Source organism: Hippoglossus hippoglossus, chromosome 1 (genome assembly GCF_009819705.1).
Source record: "Hippoglossus hippoglossus isolate fHipHip1 chromosome 1, fHipHip1.pri, whole genome shotgun sequence".
Lineage (NCBI taxonomy): Eukaryota > Metazoa > Chordata > Actinopteri > Pleuronectiformes > Pleuronectidae > Hippoglossus > Hippoglossus hippoglossus.
The window spans coordinates 22408980-22429088 of record NC_047151.1 but is presented as its reverse complement, the minus strand read 5'-3'; the positions used below and the strand labels follow the sequence as shown (position 1 = coordinate 22429088).

The 20109-nt window shown below is 42.0% G+C and overlaps 3 protein-coding genes across 5 annotated transcripts; 1 reads left to right on the top strand and 2 right to left on the bottom strand.

Annotated features, from left to right (window-relative positions):
- Nucleotides 1-184: 184 nt before the first annotated feature.
- lap3 (leucine aminopeptidase 3) lies at nucleotides 185-4337 on the bottom strand. The gene is made up of 13 exons (XM_034595472.1): nucleotides 4085-4337; nucleotides 3764-3879; nucleotides 3195-3249; nucleotides 3011-3116; nucleotides 2768-2927; nucleotides 2503-2667; nucleotides 2103-2261; nucleotides 1849-1973; nucleotides 1576-1664; nucleotides 1388-1490; nucleotides 1008-1087; nucleotides 808-920; nucleotides 185-686 (listed from the first exon to the last, which is right to left on the bottom strand). Exons 1-13 carry the CDS (start codon nucleotides 4166-4168, stop codon nucleotides 500-502), a joined length of 1542 nt encoding a protein of 513 aa, XP_034451363.1. The 5' UTR covers nucleotides 4169-4337; the 3' UTR covers nucleotides 185-499.
- A 799-nt stretch (nucleotides 4338-5136) lies between these two features.
- Nucleotides 5137-9134, bottom strand: clrn2 (clarin 2). 2 transcript variants are annotated; one of them, XM_034592431.1, is made up of 5 exons: nucleotides 9052-9134; nucleotides 6674-7010; nucleotides 6088-6267; nucleotides 5573-5919; nucleotides 5137-5542 (listed from the first exon to the last, which is right to left on the bottom strand). In XM_034592431.1, the coding sequence occupies exons 2-4, from the start codon at nucleotides 6924-6926 to the stop codon at nucleotides 5651-5653; spliced, it is 702 nt and encodes a 233-aa protein (XP_034448322.1). In that variant the 5' UTR covers nucleotides 6927-7010; nucleotides 9052-9134; the 3' UTR covers nucleotides 5137-5542; nucleotides 5573-5650. The 2 variants fall into 2 exon arrangements, with proteins under 2 accessions (XP_034448322.1, XP_034448313.1); XM_034592422.1 differs by lacking the exon at nucleotides 9052-9134 and having other exon boundaries at nucleotides 6674-7077.
- tapt1b (transmembrane anterior posterior transformation 1b) lies at nucleotides 9117-17474 on the top strand. 2 transcript variants are annotated; one of them, XM_034592405.1, is made up of 14 exons: nucleotides 9117-9362; nucleotides 11464-11594; nucleotides 11682-11800; nucleotides 12538-12700; nucleotides 12813-12948; nucleotides 13414-13511; nucleotides 13608-13677; nucleotides 13863-13943; nucleotides 14128-14237; nucleotides 15251-15310; nucleotides 15754-15822; nucleotides 15916-15992; nucleotides 16090-16262; nucleotides 16497-17468. In XM_034592405.1, exons 1-14 carry the CDS (start codon nucleotides 9185-9187, stop codon nucleotides 16751-16753), a joined length of 1722 nt encoding a protein of 573 aa, XP_034448296.1. In that variant the 5' UTR covers nucleotides 9117-9184; the 3' UTR covers nucleotides 16754-17468. The 2 variants fall into 2 exon arrangements, with proteins under 2 accessions (XP_034448296.1, XP_034448306.1); XM_034592415.1 differs by having other exon boundaries at nucleotides 9174-9362; nucleotides 16500-17474.
- The last annotated feature ends 2635 nt before the right edge of the window (nucleotides 17475-20109 follow it).

Below are 20109 nucleotides of genomic sequence, written 5' to 3'. Positions count from 1 at the left end.
TCATCACTTTGGTTAAGTGTTCTGTTGTTTTACACACTTTTGATTTTGTCTGCCAATTTGAGCACTTTCCCACAAGAGCGGAGGCAACATGTCAACACCCGTTTGTTTTGGAATGAGATGTCCATTGATCACATACTCTATGTAAGACCCAACATCATAAAGACACACAGGCTCATAATTAAAGACATACAGAGTTTATTTATACAACATGTAAATTATCTGAACCTTTATTTAGTCAATACAGAGCTTTAAAGTTTTTTCAGCTAAAGTTACAACAGTGAGGGGAAGAAAATGTGCAATAATCAAAGGTCTAAAAAATATCTTGTACAGATAAATCTGCTGGATGTAGAAATTCAAAGATCCATCAACCCTTTATAAAATATTAGTCTTTTATATTTCGATAATGGCTTTCAGCAGCAAAATTATACTGTATAATTCTGAGTGAACTTTGACCCTTGGCATTTAGCTCTCTGTCTCTGTTGAATCCGGCCAGAGTCTCTCAGCCGTGATGTGCCAGCCCGGCAGCAAACTCCACCAGTGTACGTGTTGGTCTCCCGGACATGCCTTTCCTCAGGTAAGGAACTTCATCTTTGTTACTCATCACACCAGCGATGTCCAGATGAGCCCAATGTGGAGCTGTGACAAACTCTCTCAGGAATGCAGCTGCTGTGCATGCGCCACCAGAACTAGAAAATAAAACAGATAATAATGAAATTCTGTTAAATAAAGCCATGAATCGACTCCTCTGATCCTCTGATGCCTCCAGCAGGAGCTGCAGGCGCTAACTGAGTGTCGTGAGATACGTACCGGCTGTACTTGCCGACGTTGTTGAGGTCTGCCAGCTGGCAGTCAGTCACCTGTCTGGTGTAGTGCTGGAACAGGGGCATCCGCCACACTCGGTCACCTGTCACAACACTGGCCTGCAACACACCATTAGTCAACACTGGAGCTGAGAGACACCGATGGGCGTGTGTCTATTGTATTTAGTTTGCATACGCCTGCTGTACCTTCTGCAGCTGCTCCCAGAGCCAGTCAGAATTTGTGAATACTCCAGTTGCTGCTGAGCCGAGCGCTACATCCATCGCACCTTGAAAACACAAGACGACACATTTTGATATTTACTCATTGTACCTGCATACCTCACTTTGGGCCTCGCAGACACGTCACAGTGCACTTCATTTACATTGTCTTTTACAGTCTGTTATTGCTTGTGTGTGTGTCCTGTCTGAACCAAATTCCTTGTGTGTGCCGACTCACTTGGCCAAATAAACCCGATTCTGAAAATCATATTCAATCCAGTCGTTTGTCTGCATTTGCCTATAAATGACACATTTCACACCAGCTCAAACAAACACCCCAAATAGTTTTTAATGTATGAAAATCCCACCTGTTAATGTAGCAACATTGACGATGGCCCTGGGGTTGAAGGTGTGTCCATAACAGAGTGCGTCGGCGAGAACCAGTCTGCCCTCTGCATCTGTGTTATCTACCTGTATGTGGAGAGAACAGTCAGCTCATCTGTACACACACAAATACTCACAGATCACTGCTTCTAACTTCACATCAGGGCCTCACCTGGATTGTTTTTCCATTCTTAGCTGTGACTACATCACCTGGTTTAGTGGCCTTCCCACTGGGCATGTTCTCACACAGAGGAGCCAGACCTGATTTAATAATAGGAAACAGAGAGGCAGGGGGAGCTATAGTAAATAAATGATCTTCAGTGATTCAGTGTTGTAAAAACCAACAGAAAATCGATCTGGGTATTGACTAGATCCTGGATGACATAGACTTTTGGGAGCTGATGAGGATACAGATGTTAGGAGGTAAATATGTCACAAAACTCACCAATAATGTTGACCGGCAGTTTCAGAGCTGCTGCTGTGACAATGGATGAACACACGGTGGCAGCACCGCCCATGTCAGCTCTCATTGCATCCATAGAAGCAGATGGCTTCAGAGAAATACCTCCACTATACACACAGACACACACAGACACAAACACAGGTGAGCACAATGAGTGCACTGTGTAGTATAAATGAAGCAGTAAGTGCAGAACATTAGATATCCAATGAACTGGAGTGTGTAATATTATGGTTTACGTGTCAAAAGTGATGCCTTTGCCCACTAAGAGCAGCGGGGCCTCCGTGCTCTCAGGTGCACCATTGTAATGAAGCTCCAGGAAGACAGGGGGCTCCTCTGAGCCTTTGGACACGCTGAGGAAGGCTCCCATCTGTTGCTCCTCAATCCAGCCCTGGGATCTTTATAAAGACATAAATTATTAGATTATTAGATCACTTCTCTTTCACCCCAGCCATTCTCCGGACATTGATAGGGATATATCTATGTTCCCGTCAAAAGGTGTAACTGAAGCAGCCCAACATCTGACAACACTGTAACACAAAAGCTTTTAAAAGTTTCAATATCTCAAACGTCCTTTAACAACGTGACAAATGAACGTGTTTCACGTCTTAATTGTACGATGATGAGTGTCTCACTAACCTCTTCTTTATCGTGACTCGTCCAGAATGTCCTGCTAGTTTCTCTTCAATGATGCTGGCAAATACAGTCGGCGTTATGTGATTCGCTGGAGCTTCCATTAGCATCCGTGCCAGGTTTTGGCCTTCAGCGTAAAGAACTCCTTTCTCCCACCCGACCGAGTCAGCACTGAGAGTAACAACCCACAGACAAATACACAGTGATGTGAAACTGCATCAATGTGAATGCAATAAAAAGTCCCAGTTTTAGCTTCCAGCTGTGGGTCTACCTTCCATGGAGCTGCGTGGTCACTTTGGTCTTCTTCTTGGATTTGAGTTGATCATAGTGGAACAGACCCAGAGCAGCGCCTTCAGCTGCCGACTGAGCGTCACCGCAGCCGTCCACCTCCACGTGGTTCACCTCCAGGTCCTGGAGTAACCGGCAGCCAGCTGAGCACGTGCAGAAAAACACACAGACATCAGCCAACTGCAGCCGATCCCCCACTGAGACGAGCCGAGGTAACGTGTCTCACCTGACACTGCAGTTCTGATGTTCTCCTTGCCGGTGTCCCAGTTCTCTGCCCCACACACTGCTGCATTGCTCTTACCCAGTCCTACTACTGCTACACAGGGGAAGTCCTGGAGAAGACACAGAATAGATACTTAGATACTGTCATGTCATTTGTTGTATTTAAATCTGATGTCACACTTTGTTACCGTGTGGACTCCATAGAATATTCTGCTTCTGCCTTTCTTCAGCGCAGGTCCAGAGCTAGACAAGGAAAACAGAAGTTTATTTAACACAATAACAGACACAACTCTGGAATAAGTTTCTGATAATTAGTGTTTTATCACTGTGTGCATTAGAGATGCACTATTTTTCTGTCTTGGTAACACTTAAGATGTGCTTTGGTGTTTATAAGTCTTCATAAAGCTGTATATAATGACAATTACAACCACAAAAATCAACATAATATGTACGAACAACTGTATGTGATCAGTTTATAGTAGGGCTGGACCATTTAAATATTAATAGCATTGATACTGATAATATCACAATAAATGTCACATTATTATTTCTTTTAAGTTTAAAGAGAAACTTTTTTACAAATCTGAGGTACATCAATTTAGTGTTATACCTCCTCACAGTGTTTGAATAATGCAGAAGCAATGAATCAATATATATATCGGACTTTATTTATATAACTATTGATGAAGATTATAATGCGATAACTTTTGCTGTTGTGTTATTGCCGAGCCCTGGTGTGCAGATGATGGAGACTCACATTGTCAGCAGCTCAGACAGTTTTCCTGACACTGTTTGGTCAAAGCCTGTCGCTGCCTCTGTCAGATGAAGACCAGCCTCCTCTCCCTCCTTCTCAAACACCCCCAACACCAGACCCTGCACACGCGCACACACACACGCGCACACACACACAGAAAAACACTGTTGCTCGCATGAACACAACCAATAACAAACACAGCTCCCACAGACAGAGAGTCACTGATGTAACTCTCTCTCTCTGCCAGATGTCAGATGTTTGACAGGTGACGTGGTGCAGGTGATTGACAGATGTTTGACAGGTGATGTAAGCCGGGCTTCTCACCTTCCTGTGGCTCAGGTGAGTGTGTGAAGCAGAAAACGACCTGCGGTGGCTCGTCCTCTGCACAACTCTCCTCACGAGAAGCATCGTCGCCTGCTGCACAAACAGAAACCGACAGAACCGGAACCGCTTATCGTCTCATTCAGAGAAGTAAAGGTCGCAAAACATGTGCAGGACGAAGCCGGACAACAAGGTCGCGTTTTCTCTAACGTCACCAACAAGCGACGGAAACCCGCGGTTGTCGCCACCTGGAGGCAGATGTGGGTTAAAGCAGTTAATATTTGACTGGACGCTGGTTTCTTCTCCAAACATTTTAATCATCAGTTTTCTGCTTGATAGAGAAAATATCAAAAGGGAAAACATAATAATTTTAATTTGAACTCATGTTAAAAAAATGTGACAAACCAGTTAAAAAGATTAAGTGATGGCGAGTTCCTACAGAGAAACGTTATTGTTATTTGAGAGGTCTTTAAAAGGTCATTAATAATTTACAATAACTTTCCATGTGAAAAATTACTACAAAAGTAACTCATATGAAGACATGTCAATTTACTGCAGCTTTTAAACTACAAATCTTAAAGAAATTCAAACTGACGCCCGAGTTGACATCTCACAATTCATCTGCTTTTTGTTTTTTATTATTTTTTAAAAGAAGAGACAATATTATGTACTGTACAGATATGGTGTGCATAAACTAAAAAGGAGCAAAGTCAATGCTCATGGTCCCAGATGGTCATACATCTAACCAAACACACAAATAAGAAAAAAATGTGCCGTGTAAATAATTGTTTATTTTATTGTTTTACAGTTAATTTGTGTTTGACAGAGATTTGTTCATTTCCAGCTCTTGTTTCCCTGAATATGAGAAAATCTTGAAGAAAATACAGGAAGACATGAATTGAACTCAGCACAGGAGAGTGCATCAATCTCAGACTTTTTCATAGAAACAACAACATAACTGATTATTTGCACTGATTTTTAGAATGTGTACAAAATCCGTCTTCAGATGTGAGCTACTTTTATGACCAAGTTAAATTAAATGAAAATCAAAGATCTTTACTTTTACAGTTTTATCTAAATGTGATACATATGTACATCCTTCTCTCCCTATGAAATCATGCTCACAGTGTTGCAACCAACTAAAGGAGTTCCTGTAAAGATCATTACTGTAAACCACTGACTTCAGACCTTATTCTGAGAAATGTGACAAATCTGTTACAGACATTTCAGACATATGATGAAAAACTAATCATGTATTTACACATGCAGCTATAGACAGAATATACAGCACAGGACGTTCAGAGCTCAGTAGTTGACTTTGGATGCAAGACACTTTGTATCCATCAATGCAGACGAGGATCATTCAGTTCAATCGTAACTCCTGCAAAAAGAAAACCAGCCGGCGGCTTCTGTAATGTTGGAGGCTACAAAGCCGTAACTTTATAATTGTAGCCACTTGTCATAAATAGTGTAAAATCTGTACACAGGGGCTCTGGCACAGTGTCTGTTTCCACATGGAAGACATCATACGTGATGTAAGTGCTGACACGATGCTCCGTGTTTGGTTCTTTAGTAGAGCAGGTCCAGAGCAGAGATGGTGGGTTCCTCCGGTTTCTTGATCTCTGGTTTGGGCAGCTTGATCCGACTCATGGCGACCACTCCGCAGACAGCGAAGTGAGTCGCTATGCTCCCCACGCTCAGCCAGAAGGACCAGTCCAGGCCATCGTCCAGGACAACCAGGACGAACAGCTTCTCCTTGTAGTTAGCCACCCGCTCGGTCAGACGGTGGTGTCTCAGGGCCGCCAGGAAACACAAAACACCCAGGGCACCGAAAAGAGCTGGAAAATACAGAACATGGGAAGGAGATACAAAGAGAGAGGTAAACCGACTGCACAAAAGCCAAGAGAGTGGATAAAAACACTCAAGTGGAAAACATGAAATGCAAATTGAAAAGCAAAATAAAATTTGAGGGAGGTCTCGAAGAAAGACAGAGTCAGCTCACATACCAGCTATTAGGTTCCACAGGTAGAGTCCTTTGTGCCCCTTGATGCTCTGGTAGGGAACCTTGCGTGCGTTGTAAATACAGAAAGACAGACTGACCACAGCGAAGCCGATGGCCACCAGCAGGAAGAGGATCACCATCATGTGAAGGCCGCTGTTCAATGTTCGCACGAGCTTTGGGAAAACTGGACAATCAGACAGAAACAGAGGAACAGACACGTAATCAGCCCAGTGAGCAGGTTTGCGTGAGACAAGATGAGGAAAGGAAACAACACATTCTGCAGCCACCAAACGTTTGTCATGCTGTACTGAATATTCTGGATTAAACAGAGATGTTGGATGGTTTACATGCAGTTTTTGACTTTACTGAATATTCTGGATTAAACAGATGTTGGATGGTTTACATGCAGTCTGTGACCTTACTGAATATTCTGGAATAAACAGATGTTGGATGGTTTACATGCAGTCTGTGACCTTACTGAATATTCTGGAATAAACAGATGTTGGATGGTTTACATGCAGTCTGTGACCTTACTGAATATTCTGGATCAAACAGATGTTGGATGGTTTACATGCAGCCTTTGACCTTACTGAATATTTTGGATCGCCTCCTCCCGAGCCCGCACCTCTTGCTCTTCCCTCCCTGGAACAAACCGTAGTAAATGTCCCCCACAAACTGCTCCAGTTCCGGGTGGGACGCGTTTACTATGTCCACCCCTGTTTTACACAGGATCCGCCCGGTGACCCAGCGCTCCGTGGCCAGGGCCACGACCAGGAGGACCACCGAGCCGACGCAGAGCACCGAGGCCACCGAGAACGTTATCCGTTTCCACAGAGAAGGCATCTTACGAGACCATGGTGCCCCGGGGAAGGTAACAGGACGCCGGGCAGCGACCGCGGTGCGCACCCGGCGATCACCATGAGTTTACTATATAGATTGAAAGGTTAAAATAAATCATGATCCAACAGAAGAGTGTTGTTCCTCTTGTTGAAATGTTGCGTGTATTGAGTCACAGGGGATGAGAAACAGAATCTATGACGGTCAAGGAGATCGCTTACCGGGAGAAACCCTATCCCTGCCCCGCTGTGCTGCTCTCTCTCTCTCTCTCTCTCTCTCTCTCTCTCTCTCTCTCTCTCTCTCACACACTCTCTCTCTTTAATCAGGGGTTGAATTAACCTTTGAGACTTGGTATTTGGATCTGCAAAAGTAACATCTAATTGGTGACCTTAGTGCAGCAGTAAAACAATGTAAGAAGAATTAATTGTGTTAGATTGACAGATGTGGTTATTTTTTTAACACACACACTAAAGGTCACTTCATGGCAGCAATCAGTTTAGCATTCAGTGTTTAGGCCTTGTGGTCCTAAATCTCATATCTTGCTCCGTGCATGGTCCTAAATCTCATATCTTGCTCCATGCATGGTCCTAAATCTCATATCTTGCTCCGTGCATGGTCCTAAATCTCATATCTTGCTCCATGCATGGTCCTAAATCTCATATCTTGCTCCGTGCATGCTCCTAAATCTCATATCTTGCTCCGTGCATGCTCCTAAATCTCATATCTTGCTCCGTGCATGGTCCTAAATCTCATATCTTGCTCCGTGCATGGTCCTAAATCTCATATCTTGCTCCATGCATGGTCCTAAATCTCATATCCTGCTCTGTGCATGGTCCTAAATCTCATATCCTTCTTTATGCATGCTCCACTTAGCCTACTTAGCCTATATTGGTTCTGTCTTGTGCATATTAGTGCTTTAAAGTAAATTTACTCAAAATGTATACAATTGTGAGGTACCTGTACTTGAGTACATCTTGTTATTTTTACTACTTTAATACTTTCCCCACCACTATATTATTTATAGATAGCACAGCATCTCGCCCCTTTGTCAGCAGGGATTGGCTCCAGCCCCCCCACTCAGAGAATGAGCGGTATGGATAATGGATGCACAATAGTATATCTGCAGGTTTACATTAATCACTGAATGTGCAATACAATATACACACAATAAACCCAAACATAAAGTATAAATGTAGCTAAAAAACACAATAAAATTGTTACAAAATGTCTATGTTTATATTGTGTATAGTTTGGTCCATATATATATTTGAGAACTTTAAGTTGTTATTTCATGTTGTCAATATGTAATGTTTATGTTTTCATCTTCATATCTCTGAATGACTTGATTGGAGATATAACTGTAGTTTTGTTATCAAAGACAATGACAATAAAGCTCTTTTGACCTGCGAACAAGACTTTGATTTTCTGAGTTTGATTGTGAAAGTCGGAATGTGCACAACACATGACAAAGATCTTACAGTGGCTCCTGATCTTGAGACGCTGCCTTGAGAAAGACCCCTCCGTCAAAATGTATTTTTAAGATGATAATCATACCTGGTCCATATCACAACAAGATTGGACATCCCAACACAGGAAAACACAATGTTCAGAGAGGGGTCTGATCACTCATCTTTGCTAAAGAGCAAGTTAATTTGGTCGTATGTAACAGAGCTCGGGGCAAATACAGCATGAGCTGTGAGCCCCTGTTGAATCCTGTTCTTGCTCCGCCTATGTTCCCCGTGTACAGTATGTACCCTGGTTCATACACAGGGTCATGAAGTTCACTTCACTGCATGCATGCATTTTTTTTTCTGTTTATAGGCTTATTTTTTGTTCTATTATATTTACTACTTTATTATGTATCATTTACTTATAGGGAGTATGCACAGTTTTTAGTACATTTTATGTTTATTACATTCTATTTTGAGCTATTTTAATTATTCATATCTTTTTTATTGCTACTACTCTATGTGCATCTATCTATCTATCTATCTATCTATCTATCTACCTATCTATCTATCTATCTATCTATCTATCTATCTATCTATCATTGTTATTCTGGAATAAAAATCCATTCATCAGAAATTAATAAGTGAATCAATCAACTTAAGGAGCTGTAAAACGGCCACACTTCGTTTTCTAGCGACACCCTCTGGCGATGGGACGACACTGCGGGGCGTGATGACGCCACGGCAGCTGACCCCCCCCCCCCCCCCCCCCCCCCCCCCTCCTCCTCCAGCAGCAGCTGAGACCGTTTGGAGAAGATGGCGGAGTCGCTGTCGACTGGTCCGGGAGAGGAGAAGGAGAAGGAGACGGAGGACAGGGAGCGGGACGGCAGCGCTGCCACGGCCGAGAAGAGCACGGCGAGCGACGGGGCCACGGAGACGCGGGGGTTCCGCGACGAAAATGGCGGCAGCGCGGGCAAGAGACGGAACCTGTCAGGTGAGAGGGAGCTAGCATCGTCTCCAGCGCAGTGAGTGTGTGCGGGGCGGGCAGCGCTAAGCTAGCTGTTTGTTTTACCGGAGCCTGGCACCCAGCAGCCGGGTTCAGGTCACGGTGCGGCGGCGTGTGGGAGCTCATCTGTCGGGTTCACGGTGCCCCAGCAGGGTTAAATGTCACCGCAGCCTCTCCAGCGGCTGCTCGCGGTGTCAGAGTCGCCGGACTGAAAAGTTGCCCCCGGTTAGAAATCATCAGATAAACTGTGTTTGTTGACGTTTTTCTTTCGGGGGGTTAAACCCGCCGAATTAGCTGCTAACGGTCCCTGGTCGCTGTGTAACATCTGATGTGTCTTCATCTGTCAGGTCACTACTGAGAGGCTGAAGTCAACATTAGAAAGAGTTGATCGCGAGGCAGGTTCTGCAGTTATACAGTGCGTCCTTTGCTTTTCATTTTAATATAACATGGGAGGTGATTAGATCTGCAAAGGGTAAATCACTTAAAAGTATGTCAATAATGTTCGTGTGTTTAGGTTATGATCACGATGTTTGACCCTAATTGTAGCAATGGGGCGTTTGAAGGTTTTAGCACAATTTAACAAACTACTTTTATTGCTGCTGCTACAACTTTTGAACAGACCCTTCGTTTTGTGTCGTGCACCTGCCCCCCCTCCTCACTCCACACAGTATCATGTCTCCACCCAATCTGGCAACATGGGCTCTCCTCCAGGTTTGCGCCTGATCTGTGGATGTAGACGCCACCACAGATATTTGTCAGACACTGAGCTGGATTACAGCATCGCTACGGGGCTAATTCAGTGTTTCCCGTTAATTACATAGACTGTGGTGAGCCGCCAGCTAATTTGTCCCCTGTTAAAACTGGTATAACTTGCATGTTTAGTTAAAGGTTCAGTGTGTAGAATTTAGTGACATCTAGTGGTGATTGTGCATGTTGCAGCTGAATACCCCTCACCTCCCCCATCCCCTTCTAAACAAGAAGGAGAACCTGTGGTTGCCTTCAGTTGTCATAAAAACTCAAAAGGTGTTTAGTTTGTCCAGTTTGGATGACTGTAAAAAACATGGCGGCCTCCGTAGAGAGGACCTGCCCTGAGGTAAATATAAAGTAATTAAATATAAAGGAATCATTCTAGGATAAAGACAACAACAATACAATGTAGGGGATCAGACACTAGTGAGAACCTCACTAGGTTTATTTTATATTCATGTTCTGCCAATAGATCCCTCACACAGTGTGTGAGATCCCTCTCACACACTGGACCTTTTAATTATGTATAATTCTAAGCTTTTTAGTCCTACTTTCCATTCAAATGTTTTACTTTTTGCTCCACTACAGTTTAACTGACAGTTTAGCTACTTTTCATGGAAAGATTTTAGCATTCAAATTTTGTTATTCCATGGTTAAAGGATGGGGAAATTACCATATGCAACTCTGAGTCTGTGGTTTCTTTGAAATCTATTTTAGTAAAATGCATTTACGTGGCATCCCCACGTAAATGCATTGTCCCCTTGATTTGTGAATGAGTGTCAGGTTTTCTAGCTCGTGGATTATTTGAAGACATGCTTCCCTTATGGTCCAAGAATGTTTAACTATATATTTTAAAAGTTTTCACATTATCCAGCATGTCTAGAATTTAATATCTCGACCATTACATGCAGTAATTGGATTTAACTGAGCATCTTTCCTCGAGTAGTGTATTTTTTTTACATACTCTTCGAAATGACCAAAAACTAATATACCAATACAGTTGTGATTTTTTAACATCAATGATACAAATGCTTCCCTTTACCCTTCTCTTGACTGTGTAGATTGTGTCGACGGTTTTGCAGATGTAAGCTGTAACATCAGCCATTATCTCCTCCGCAACCTCTTGCAACATCTGAATTTGGGGTGGAGGTTGCAGTGGAAATGCACAGTCAGCCACTATTATACCTGAATTAACCCATCAAAGTATGGTTGTTATATGTATCAGGTGTGTGGGGGGTGGACAATGTTGGAGCGTGAAGTTCACTGACCTTAGTCAAGTAATTTAGTTTTATATTGTCTGATGTAACTTTGCTCTGCTTCTTCTCTGTCCTTATGTATTTAGACCTGTCGCTGGTCAGATTTATAACTACCGAGCTCACCAGAGGCTATTTCCTGGAACACAATGAGGCCAAATACACAGAGCGCAGAGAGCGGGTCTACACCTGCCTGCGTATCCCCAAAGAGCTGGAGAAGGTAAACACACAAAACATTCACTCTGCGAAATAATAAAATGATTATGTCATAAAATAATTAAATGCATTTCCCTCTTCCTCTTTATAGCTGATGACATTCGGCTTCTTCCTGTGTCTGGACGCCTTTCTCTACGTGTTCACGCTGTTGCCGCTCAGAGTCATTCTGGCCCTTTTACGGCTCCTCACGTTGCCATGCTGTGGCGTCAGGTAAAGTTCACACAGAAGATAGTCAGCAGATTTTTTTAAGCAGTTCCCTTAATTGATCTTTGGCCACAGTGATGATCCGTACTCGATTAATCATTAAAAGCTTTTCCTGTATATAAGCTTTGTTCAAACAGTTGACGATTGGTGTTCATTGAATTGTGTTAGGTATACTTTACAGGATATTTAAAGCCAGTGCACCATCATTACAAACTAGTTTTTAGTATTATATCATTAAATCTACAGATGATGCATTTAAGATGTTTTTCTACCCTGTAGTTCAACTTGTATAGAAGAGTGTATCCTTCTGGATGTGTTTGAACTTCTGTACAAACTACTATTGAAAAGACTCCTTATTTAATCAATTAACAGATTGGGATTTGGTATTTTTATTAATCTAATTATTTGTTTAAATTGAATATCTTTGGGCGTACAATCAGAAAAAACCTGATGTTCTGCAAAATTGTGATCACCATTCACAGACTTTCGTAATTTTATACACCAAAAACATAAAAAATGATTGAAACATTTTTCAGAGATTTATTGAAGATGAAAACAGATTTTAGTTTCTGCAGTGGACTGGTACAATCTGACAAATCCACACAGATTTAACGAGCAGCTTCTCAGAACAGAAATAACCATTGCACTAATGTGTTTGACCTGTAGAGGGCAGTGGAGCTCTGCCTGACAGACAGCATGTGATTTTGAGTATGTTCTTTCATGTGTGTATGTGTGTATTTCAGTGGCTCCCGCCTGCTGCAGCCAGCACAGGTATGTGATGTCCTGAAAGGCTTCATTATGGTGTTGTGTTACTCAATGATGAGCTACGTGGATTACGCCATGATGTACCACCTCATCAGGGGACAGTCTGTCATCAAACTGTACATCATCTACAACATGTTAGAGGTAAACCTGCAGAAAACGTCTGAGAGTTCTTAACTCTGATTCTACTGAACTCTGACTCTACTGCAGAGTTAGCCGCCCACTCATTTACTTCCCTTGTTGTTGTGTTTGTCAGGTGGCGGATCGCCTGTTCTCCTCATTTGGTCAGGACATCCTGGACGCTCTGTACTGGACGGCCACTGAACCCAAGGAGAAGAAGAGAGCGCACATAGGGGTGATTCCTCACTTCCTCATGGCCGTGCTCTACGTCTGTATCCTCACTGAGAAAGACTTGTTGTTGACCTTGTAGCAAAGACAATTAGTCATTACGTCAGTTAACATGAAAGTAAACTACTTTATTAAGGTTTTTTCTGAACTTTATTTAAAACCATTAACAGATGAAAGAAGATAATGGCAGGCAAAAAAAAACCCAGAATACAATTGCATGAAAATGGATTTGGCCATTGATGACATTGATACCAAATCAATTTAAAGTAGTATCTACATATGTATTTTTATGCATACATATACTGTATGTAGTCGTGTACAAACAATAACTGACAAGAATGATGATTCTCTTATTGCACATCACTTTTTTGGGCTTCATTTCTGGATACTAGGAGGATTTTGAGACACGTCGTCCATTTCATTGCAGTCTATGATCAGACTGAAAACCATAGTACAATGTTTTTACTGTAGCCCTCAGTGTGTTTCTTCCTTAACATGTTTGTACCAAGTTCTTCACGCCATCCTCATCATGGTTCAGGCCACAACTCTCAATGTCGCCTTCAACTCCCACAACAAGTCTCTGCTCACCATCATGATGTCAAACAACGTGAGTGTGATGCTCGCAGACATAATGACTGAGTTGAAAGTGAACGCAGCGCAGCAGGAGCTCAGTTACATGATATTTCTGTCTTTTTCCTTGCAGTTTGTGGAGATCAAGGGGAGTGTGTTTAAGAAGTTTGAAAAGAACAACCTTTTCCAGATGTCTAACAGTGGTAAGTGCTGGATGAAATGCAAAAAGAGCCAAACATGTGCCGCACACATCAGCATTTTTTTGGGACATTTTGTACCTCGCCCTTTAAACTTGGCGATTTAGTGCGAGGTAAATTTATGGAATCAAACTCAGCCGCTGTGAGTCCAAAGTAGGTTAATCCTGGATTGATTTGTTTGTTTCCCACAGACATAAAAGAGAGGTTCACCAACTACATCCTCCTGCTCATCGTTTGTCTGAGAAACATGGAGCAGTTTTCATGGAACCCTGGTAACTAACACAGCTGCTTTCTCTATGTATGTGAACACATGAGGTTATAGATCCATCATTGGTTCATCCTCATCTCTTCACTGTCTGTCAGCCTTTAACTGTCCCTGACTCACTTAAATGAAATCATATCTAGTACTGCTTTGAATATTGACACTGATCAATTTTTTCGTGCGTTTCTTCTTAGACCACCTGTGGGTGCTGTTTCCTGATGTAGTCATGGTGATAGCATCAGAAGTTGCCGTGGATGTTGTCAAGCACGCTTTCATCACCAAATTCAACGACATCAGCGCTGATGTGAGTCCTTTCACTACAGTATTACATAGAGCACTTCCTCAGCTTTGTTGTGGAGCGAGTACTGTTTTAATTTGACAAGATTTATTGAATTCCAGGTCTATTTTTTTCAGTTGTTAAAAGTCACATCTTAAAGTCTTCATGCATGGATGGGGTTTCCTCAGTTAATTTGCCTTTTACTTCCTTTTGTCTGAATAAATTTAAAGGCTTTTAGCAGAGTCACTACATTCATTAGCCAGGTCTCAGTTCAAATAAGTTGGGATACTTAGAAATTGCATTAATATCCATGTTAGTTGTACTCTTCGCCTTTTAGGGACAATTTATATGAAAAGGATTCTGTGTCCACATGTTCTCAACACCTGTAGAATATCTGAGTTTCCAGCAATATAAAAACCATGTTGATAGGACATTATTGAAATATTGCAGTTGGAAACTCAGGAAAACACTGATCAAGATCAAAGATCAAGAAGGAAACTTGTGGCTCAATAGAATTGATTTCCTCTTCCTCCCTGGCTTTTCCTGCTCCACTGACCACACTCTGTTTCTGTGTTTTGGAAACTGGTCATTTCTCTTGATCTCACACCGTCCCACTCACACCAGATACTCTGTCGTACCAGAGGAAAACCGACGACCTTGTTTACTTCCCGCCTCCTTCCCTCTTGTGTTCTCGTCCTCTTTGATTTCCTTCAAGGAGTTGTAACCACGGTTGTGTAATGGAAACCAAAGCCACAGGAAGGGATTAACCCCTTTATCTCCAAACTGTCAATCCTCATCACACAAACCTCCCTCACCTATAGTTAGCTCTGGACCACTGGTGAATCCCGTTCTCATTTAATCCATGTGAACACATTTTAGTTTTTGTCTCTTTACACTAAATTTAACTGATGTTTACTTTGACTCATCTTTACTACCCACATCTTTACTCTTTACTTTTATCCACTCAACTGATTATTATGAGACGCCAACAGGAAACTTTAGTTTTAATGATGGTTTTGTTACCCTGTGTTTTTTCCCAGGTGTACGGAGAATACCGAGCCAGCCTTGCCTTTGACCTTGTCAGCAGTCGACAGAAAAATGTGAGCAAAAATAAACTCAAACATTTGCTTTGTCTCAACCAAACTGTAAAACCAATTTCTGATAAACCTTTGAAGTGTTCCCACCATAAAATATACTGATGAATCTAGGTTCTGTCCATCCATACGTCCGTCCCCTTCTCTTTTATCGCAATATTTCAAAAGAGTTCAGTGCATATGATAATAATGGTAGAATACACTTCATACCGTTTCATTAAATGATTTCACTACATCTGGACAGAAATGGATGTAAACTGTATTATTATTATTCATTAGATAATAAGCTCAATATATTTTGTTTAGTGACAGTGTTCAGGATATGTCCACTCATATCTCCCTATTAGATATGTCATGATTTAATGTAAAAAACGTTGGACTGATACATTGGTTGAACAAGTAGAATGTAGTTGATGTTTTTTGAGATAACATGTTTTTTGTGTCCTCAGGCGTACACAGACTACAGTGACTCAGTGTCCAGGAGAATGGGCTTCATCCCGCTTCCCTTAGCTCTGCTGGTCAGTCACTCTCTATGAAGAGCTTCTGCCATTAACACAGTGTTCATTGTACACAGTTTAAATCTAATGTTATGTTTGTGTTTCTTTTTCCAGTTGATCAGAGTAGTGACAAGCTCAGTGAAAATCCAGGGTTCACTCTCCTTTATGTGTGTGTTGCTGTTTTACTTGGGGTAAGCATCAGTTTGTCTTTTCCAATTTTTTAACACGCATGCAAAGTTTTATTAGTTCTGCGTTTCATGTCCTAACTGTTTGTGTGTTTGTGAACAGGATGATCACTCTGAAAGTGCTCAACAGTATCGTTCTGCTGGGGACGTCGTGTGTGTTTGTCAAAGCGGCCAATATGGAAGAAAAGCTCTTCGACCCTCCACCTTCTGCCACCTCCAGCCGAGTAAACTCCAGAGCTAACCGCACCAAACACGTTAACACGCCACCACAGCAAGGTAGCAATCAGTGCACCCCTTTCTCTCTGTGTTGCTTAACCTGTTTTAGCTTGAACATGCTCCCTTAAAAAATTCAAGAAATGTGTTCAAATCCTGATTTATCCAGCCAACACGTTCCAGCTGTTTTCATGAAGTGGCTATTAGAGATAATCCACTTCCTCAAAAACATATTCAGTGTTAGTTTACTCCTTAAGTTTCTCATCTGCTTCTATTAAACTCTGTCTCCCTCAAAAACAGAATCCACTGCAGACAAGGGAGGAACACCACTGGCATCAGACAACTCTCAGCCCAACACCACTGCCGAGAGCTCTGCCCCCACCCTTCCCAAGAGCGACTCAGACACATTCCTGACGACGCCCGACGAAGAGGATGATGACAAGATCATCAACACTGACACAGGACTGGAAGGAGATGGACTCAAACCCAGAACGCCCAAGAAAGACTTGCTAGAGATAGACCGCTTCACCATCTGTGGCAACAGGATAGACTGACGGCCACAGAAACAAGCCAGTGTCCTGGAAACACAGCAAGGTTCAGGGATCAGACACGGGTCATGGAGCGCGCTCAGAGCGGACTTATCCTTGTGCACCTGACCCCAGGAGTATTTATTTATTTATTACTGAATAAAAACCAGCCATGGTATCAAGCTGTTACTACAAGCAACAGAGGCTGCTTCAGATGTTTCCAGCTGGTCCAGTTCCATTTCAGGTAGACTCTGAGGATGAGTCGCAGTCGTCAGGGCAACCTCCAGAAATGGTCATTGGTGACATCAATGCAGATGAGTGGCGTGCACGGCTGGCGTCCAGCCTGTGTGAGATGGTAGGGACGTGACAGCTGGACTGTGCGAGCGTGTGTTCAAAAGCACAATCAAAAAAATATGGCGAGGAGTCGTTTTTAGACAGAACAAAAAAAAGTGTCAATTTTTCAATTTTTTTATTTTCAGATGTTTGACAAATTATAATATTTCAAATGAATTTTTTTATGAAAAATCTCAGACCTTCATCCTAAAAATCAATCGTGTTTAGCTGCAGGATTAAGACTCATCATCACGTTAACACATTGTGGAAATCATAAAGTCGATCTGCAGACACCAACATTCATTTTGATTTGAATTGAGTTTTTGTGATGAGCCCAGATGTGATGAGCCCAGATGTTCATCACGATAATAATGACAGCAGCTTCAGGTTACACAGTCTGGACACAGTCAATAGTTTGGAGGTTGTAGTATCATGACATTTGTGTTGATATTGTTACTTTAAAGCACTGAGGCGAAACAGTACCTGTTTGTTAAGACTTAAGTGTTATTTGAAGTGATCACCAAGCCAGACGGGTTCAGCAGATATTTCTATTTAAAGTGATTTTTTTTTAATTTTCCAGTACAGTCCGTGTGTAAGCTCATCGCTCAAGCATGCAGCCTCGAATAATCATTTCATCAACATCAGCTTAGAGCAATTTCTATATTGGAAACTGTGAACTACAGAAATGTCTCAGTGAAGTGCGACCGTGTGCTTGGTCTCATTTAAAATTCATGGTGTGTGACACCAGCATCAATTGAACATATTTTTCGGTTTTTCACTGTTATCTTCAGAGTGGTATGAAAAGTAAAAATTACATGTATGCATGTAAAACTGTCAAATCTAAAAGACAAGAAACAGGATGGAGGAATCATCTGAAGGAAGTGAACTCGGCCGTTTTCGTTTTCCATAGAGCTGAGCAAAAGCTAAAAGCAGGTTTGTGCCCTAGAGGTTGTTGTTGGTATTGTTTGATGTGGTTGGCTGCTGCTGGCTTTGAATTTGAGAAGAGGCTCTTGGGAAACATCTATGTTCCACAAGAAGTCTGACTGTTAATGCTGTGAAAACTTGCTGCGCTGTGTAATCAATTATGTGTATCCAACAACTCTATCTGCTCTGAAGTCCCGGACTAATGTTAAGTTCAACCAGTCTCCGGTTTTTGCCTCTCATGTATCATTGTTACATACAAACTAAAAATGGAAAAAATCCGCCAGGGGATCTGTTAACAGATTCACAAGAACTTAAAACCATTCATTGTTGTGATGATGGGTGTAGAACCATCAGCTTCTTATCAAACAAGCTGGAGAAAAAACCTATGTTGCTGAATAACAACGATTTTTAAACAATTTTCAAGTTGCAGCTCTAAAATATCCTCCTTCCTCAATTTTTACTTACGTAATCCAAAGTTTTATTAATAGTTCTACACTTGTTGCCTACGTTGCTGTTATACACAGTTTGTATACAAAATAATGTGTCTACATTTTATGAATATGAATTTCTTGTTACCAGGGATGAAATTAGAGCTGCCACTTCTGTCTGTCTTAGGAGAGGGATGTAGAAAGGGTTGATTCTCCTCACTCAAGTCCAGGGTGAAGGGCAGATGAGGTCACCCATTGTTAAGCCATATGAGGCAAAATTGTGATTTGCTATACAAGTTAAATTTGATTAAACTTGGAAATAGATGATAAAGGTCTTGCAAAGCATAGAATCTTAGTGTTAGATCAAAACCTCTTAACCCAGGAACAAATTCTTTATGAATTAGTTTCCCACCTCAGACTTGTCATCAGGCAAAATGTATGTTGATCAAACTCAACAGTGTGCAAGATTCTTTATCGTGCTGTGGATTTAATATTTTTAAAATCCAAATGGTCCTAAATCTTCTTTACGAGCCTGAGAAGAGAATATTGTTACTGCGTTGCTCGGCATTTATCCTTCAGGAAAATTGAGTCTTACCTCAGCTTTGACTTAAATGTGCTGGTTGTTCATGAGAGGCACAAACCTGAGGTCAGTCCAACCTCACTACGGGAGGACATTCAATACAGGAACATAACTGCATATTTACAAATGAAGGATCAAGAGTGTGTATGAGTCATGATGGTGTGACGTGTGTTTGTGTGTGTTTGCGTGTGTGTGATTGCAGTGCATGAATGGTTCTCACTACTTGATGTATGAATCAGATCAGATCACAATCCATCTGTGTAAAGCATCTCCTCACATGGTAGAAGGAGAATAAAATGATTTTTTTTGTAAGCCTGTCTGGTTTGATTTCAATGTTTAACCATTAGTGTGTGTGTGCGGGCGCGCTCACACAGGAACAGTGGTGAGTGTTTCAGTGAAAGGAGTCACTTCTGTTCACAGGGCAAACACTGACGTCCACTGTTCCCCTTGAATGGGCATTTGGAAGGGGGGGGTGTCTGTCATCACAAACATTCTCACACAGGGAATTATCTGCTTCTGGATACTCGACTTGCATTTTCCCGATTTCACAGTGAACCAGCGGCCGTGTGGGGTCGTGTTAGGAGGTGAGACGGGATGAAAGTGAGCGCTGACACATGTCGCAGACTTCAAAGCCATTTCCTGAGATTACACAACTTAATCACACTGTTGCTGTTTAAACTCTGGGTTTTCCCTTTAATGAACTTGAACCTTCTTCGCCTGCCAAAATCTCACCGGCCTCGACCGTCTATTCTATCTGATCCACCTCAGAAGTGAAGGTCAGCTGCTCAGTGAGCGCAGCGAGGAGTCAATGACCTGCGTCACATGCAGAGAGACCCACTGGGAATGTGGGCTCCGTAGTTATGTGTATTCAATTTCTGCCAATAGATCTCCTGAAATTCTACATCCTGCTCCTTTAAAAGACTTATCAGGATGTGGAGAAAACAAATATCAAGTTATCCCTAATTATAACTTCTAACAAGAACTAAACACTCATCTGTCCAAACCCACAGAACTACTGTGTTCGGCTAAATTCAATTCAGCCTCATTGTTAGTATTTTACCGTTTTGTTCTGCGTTGACAAATCAAAGTGTCTGATGGCAAAAGTACTTTAATTACAT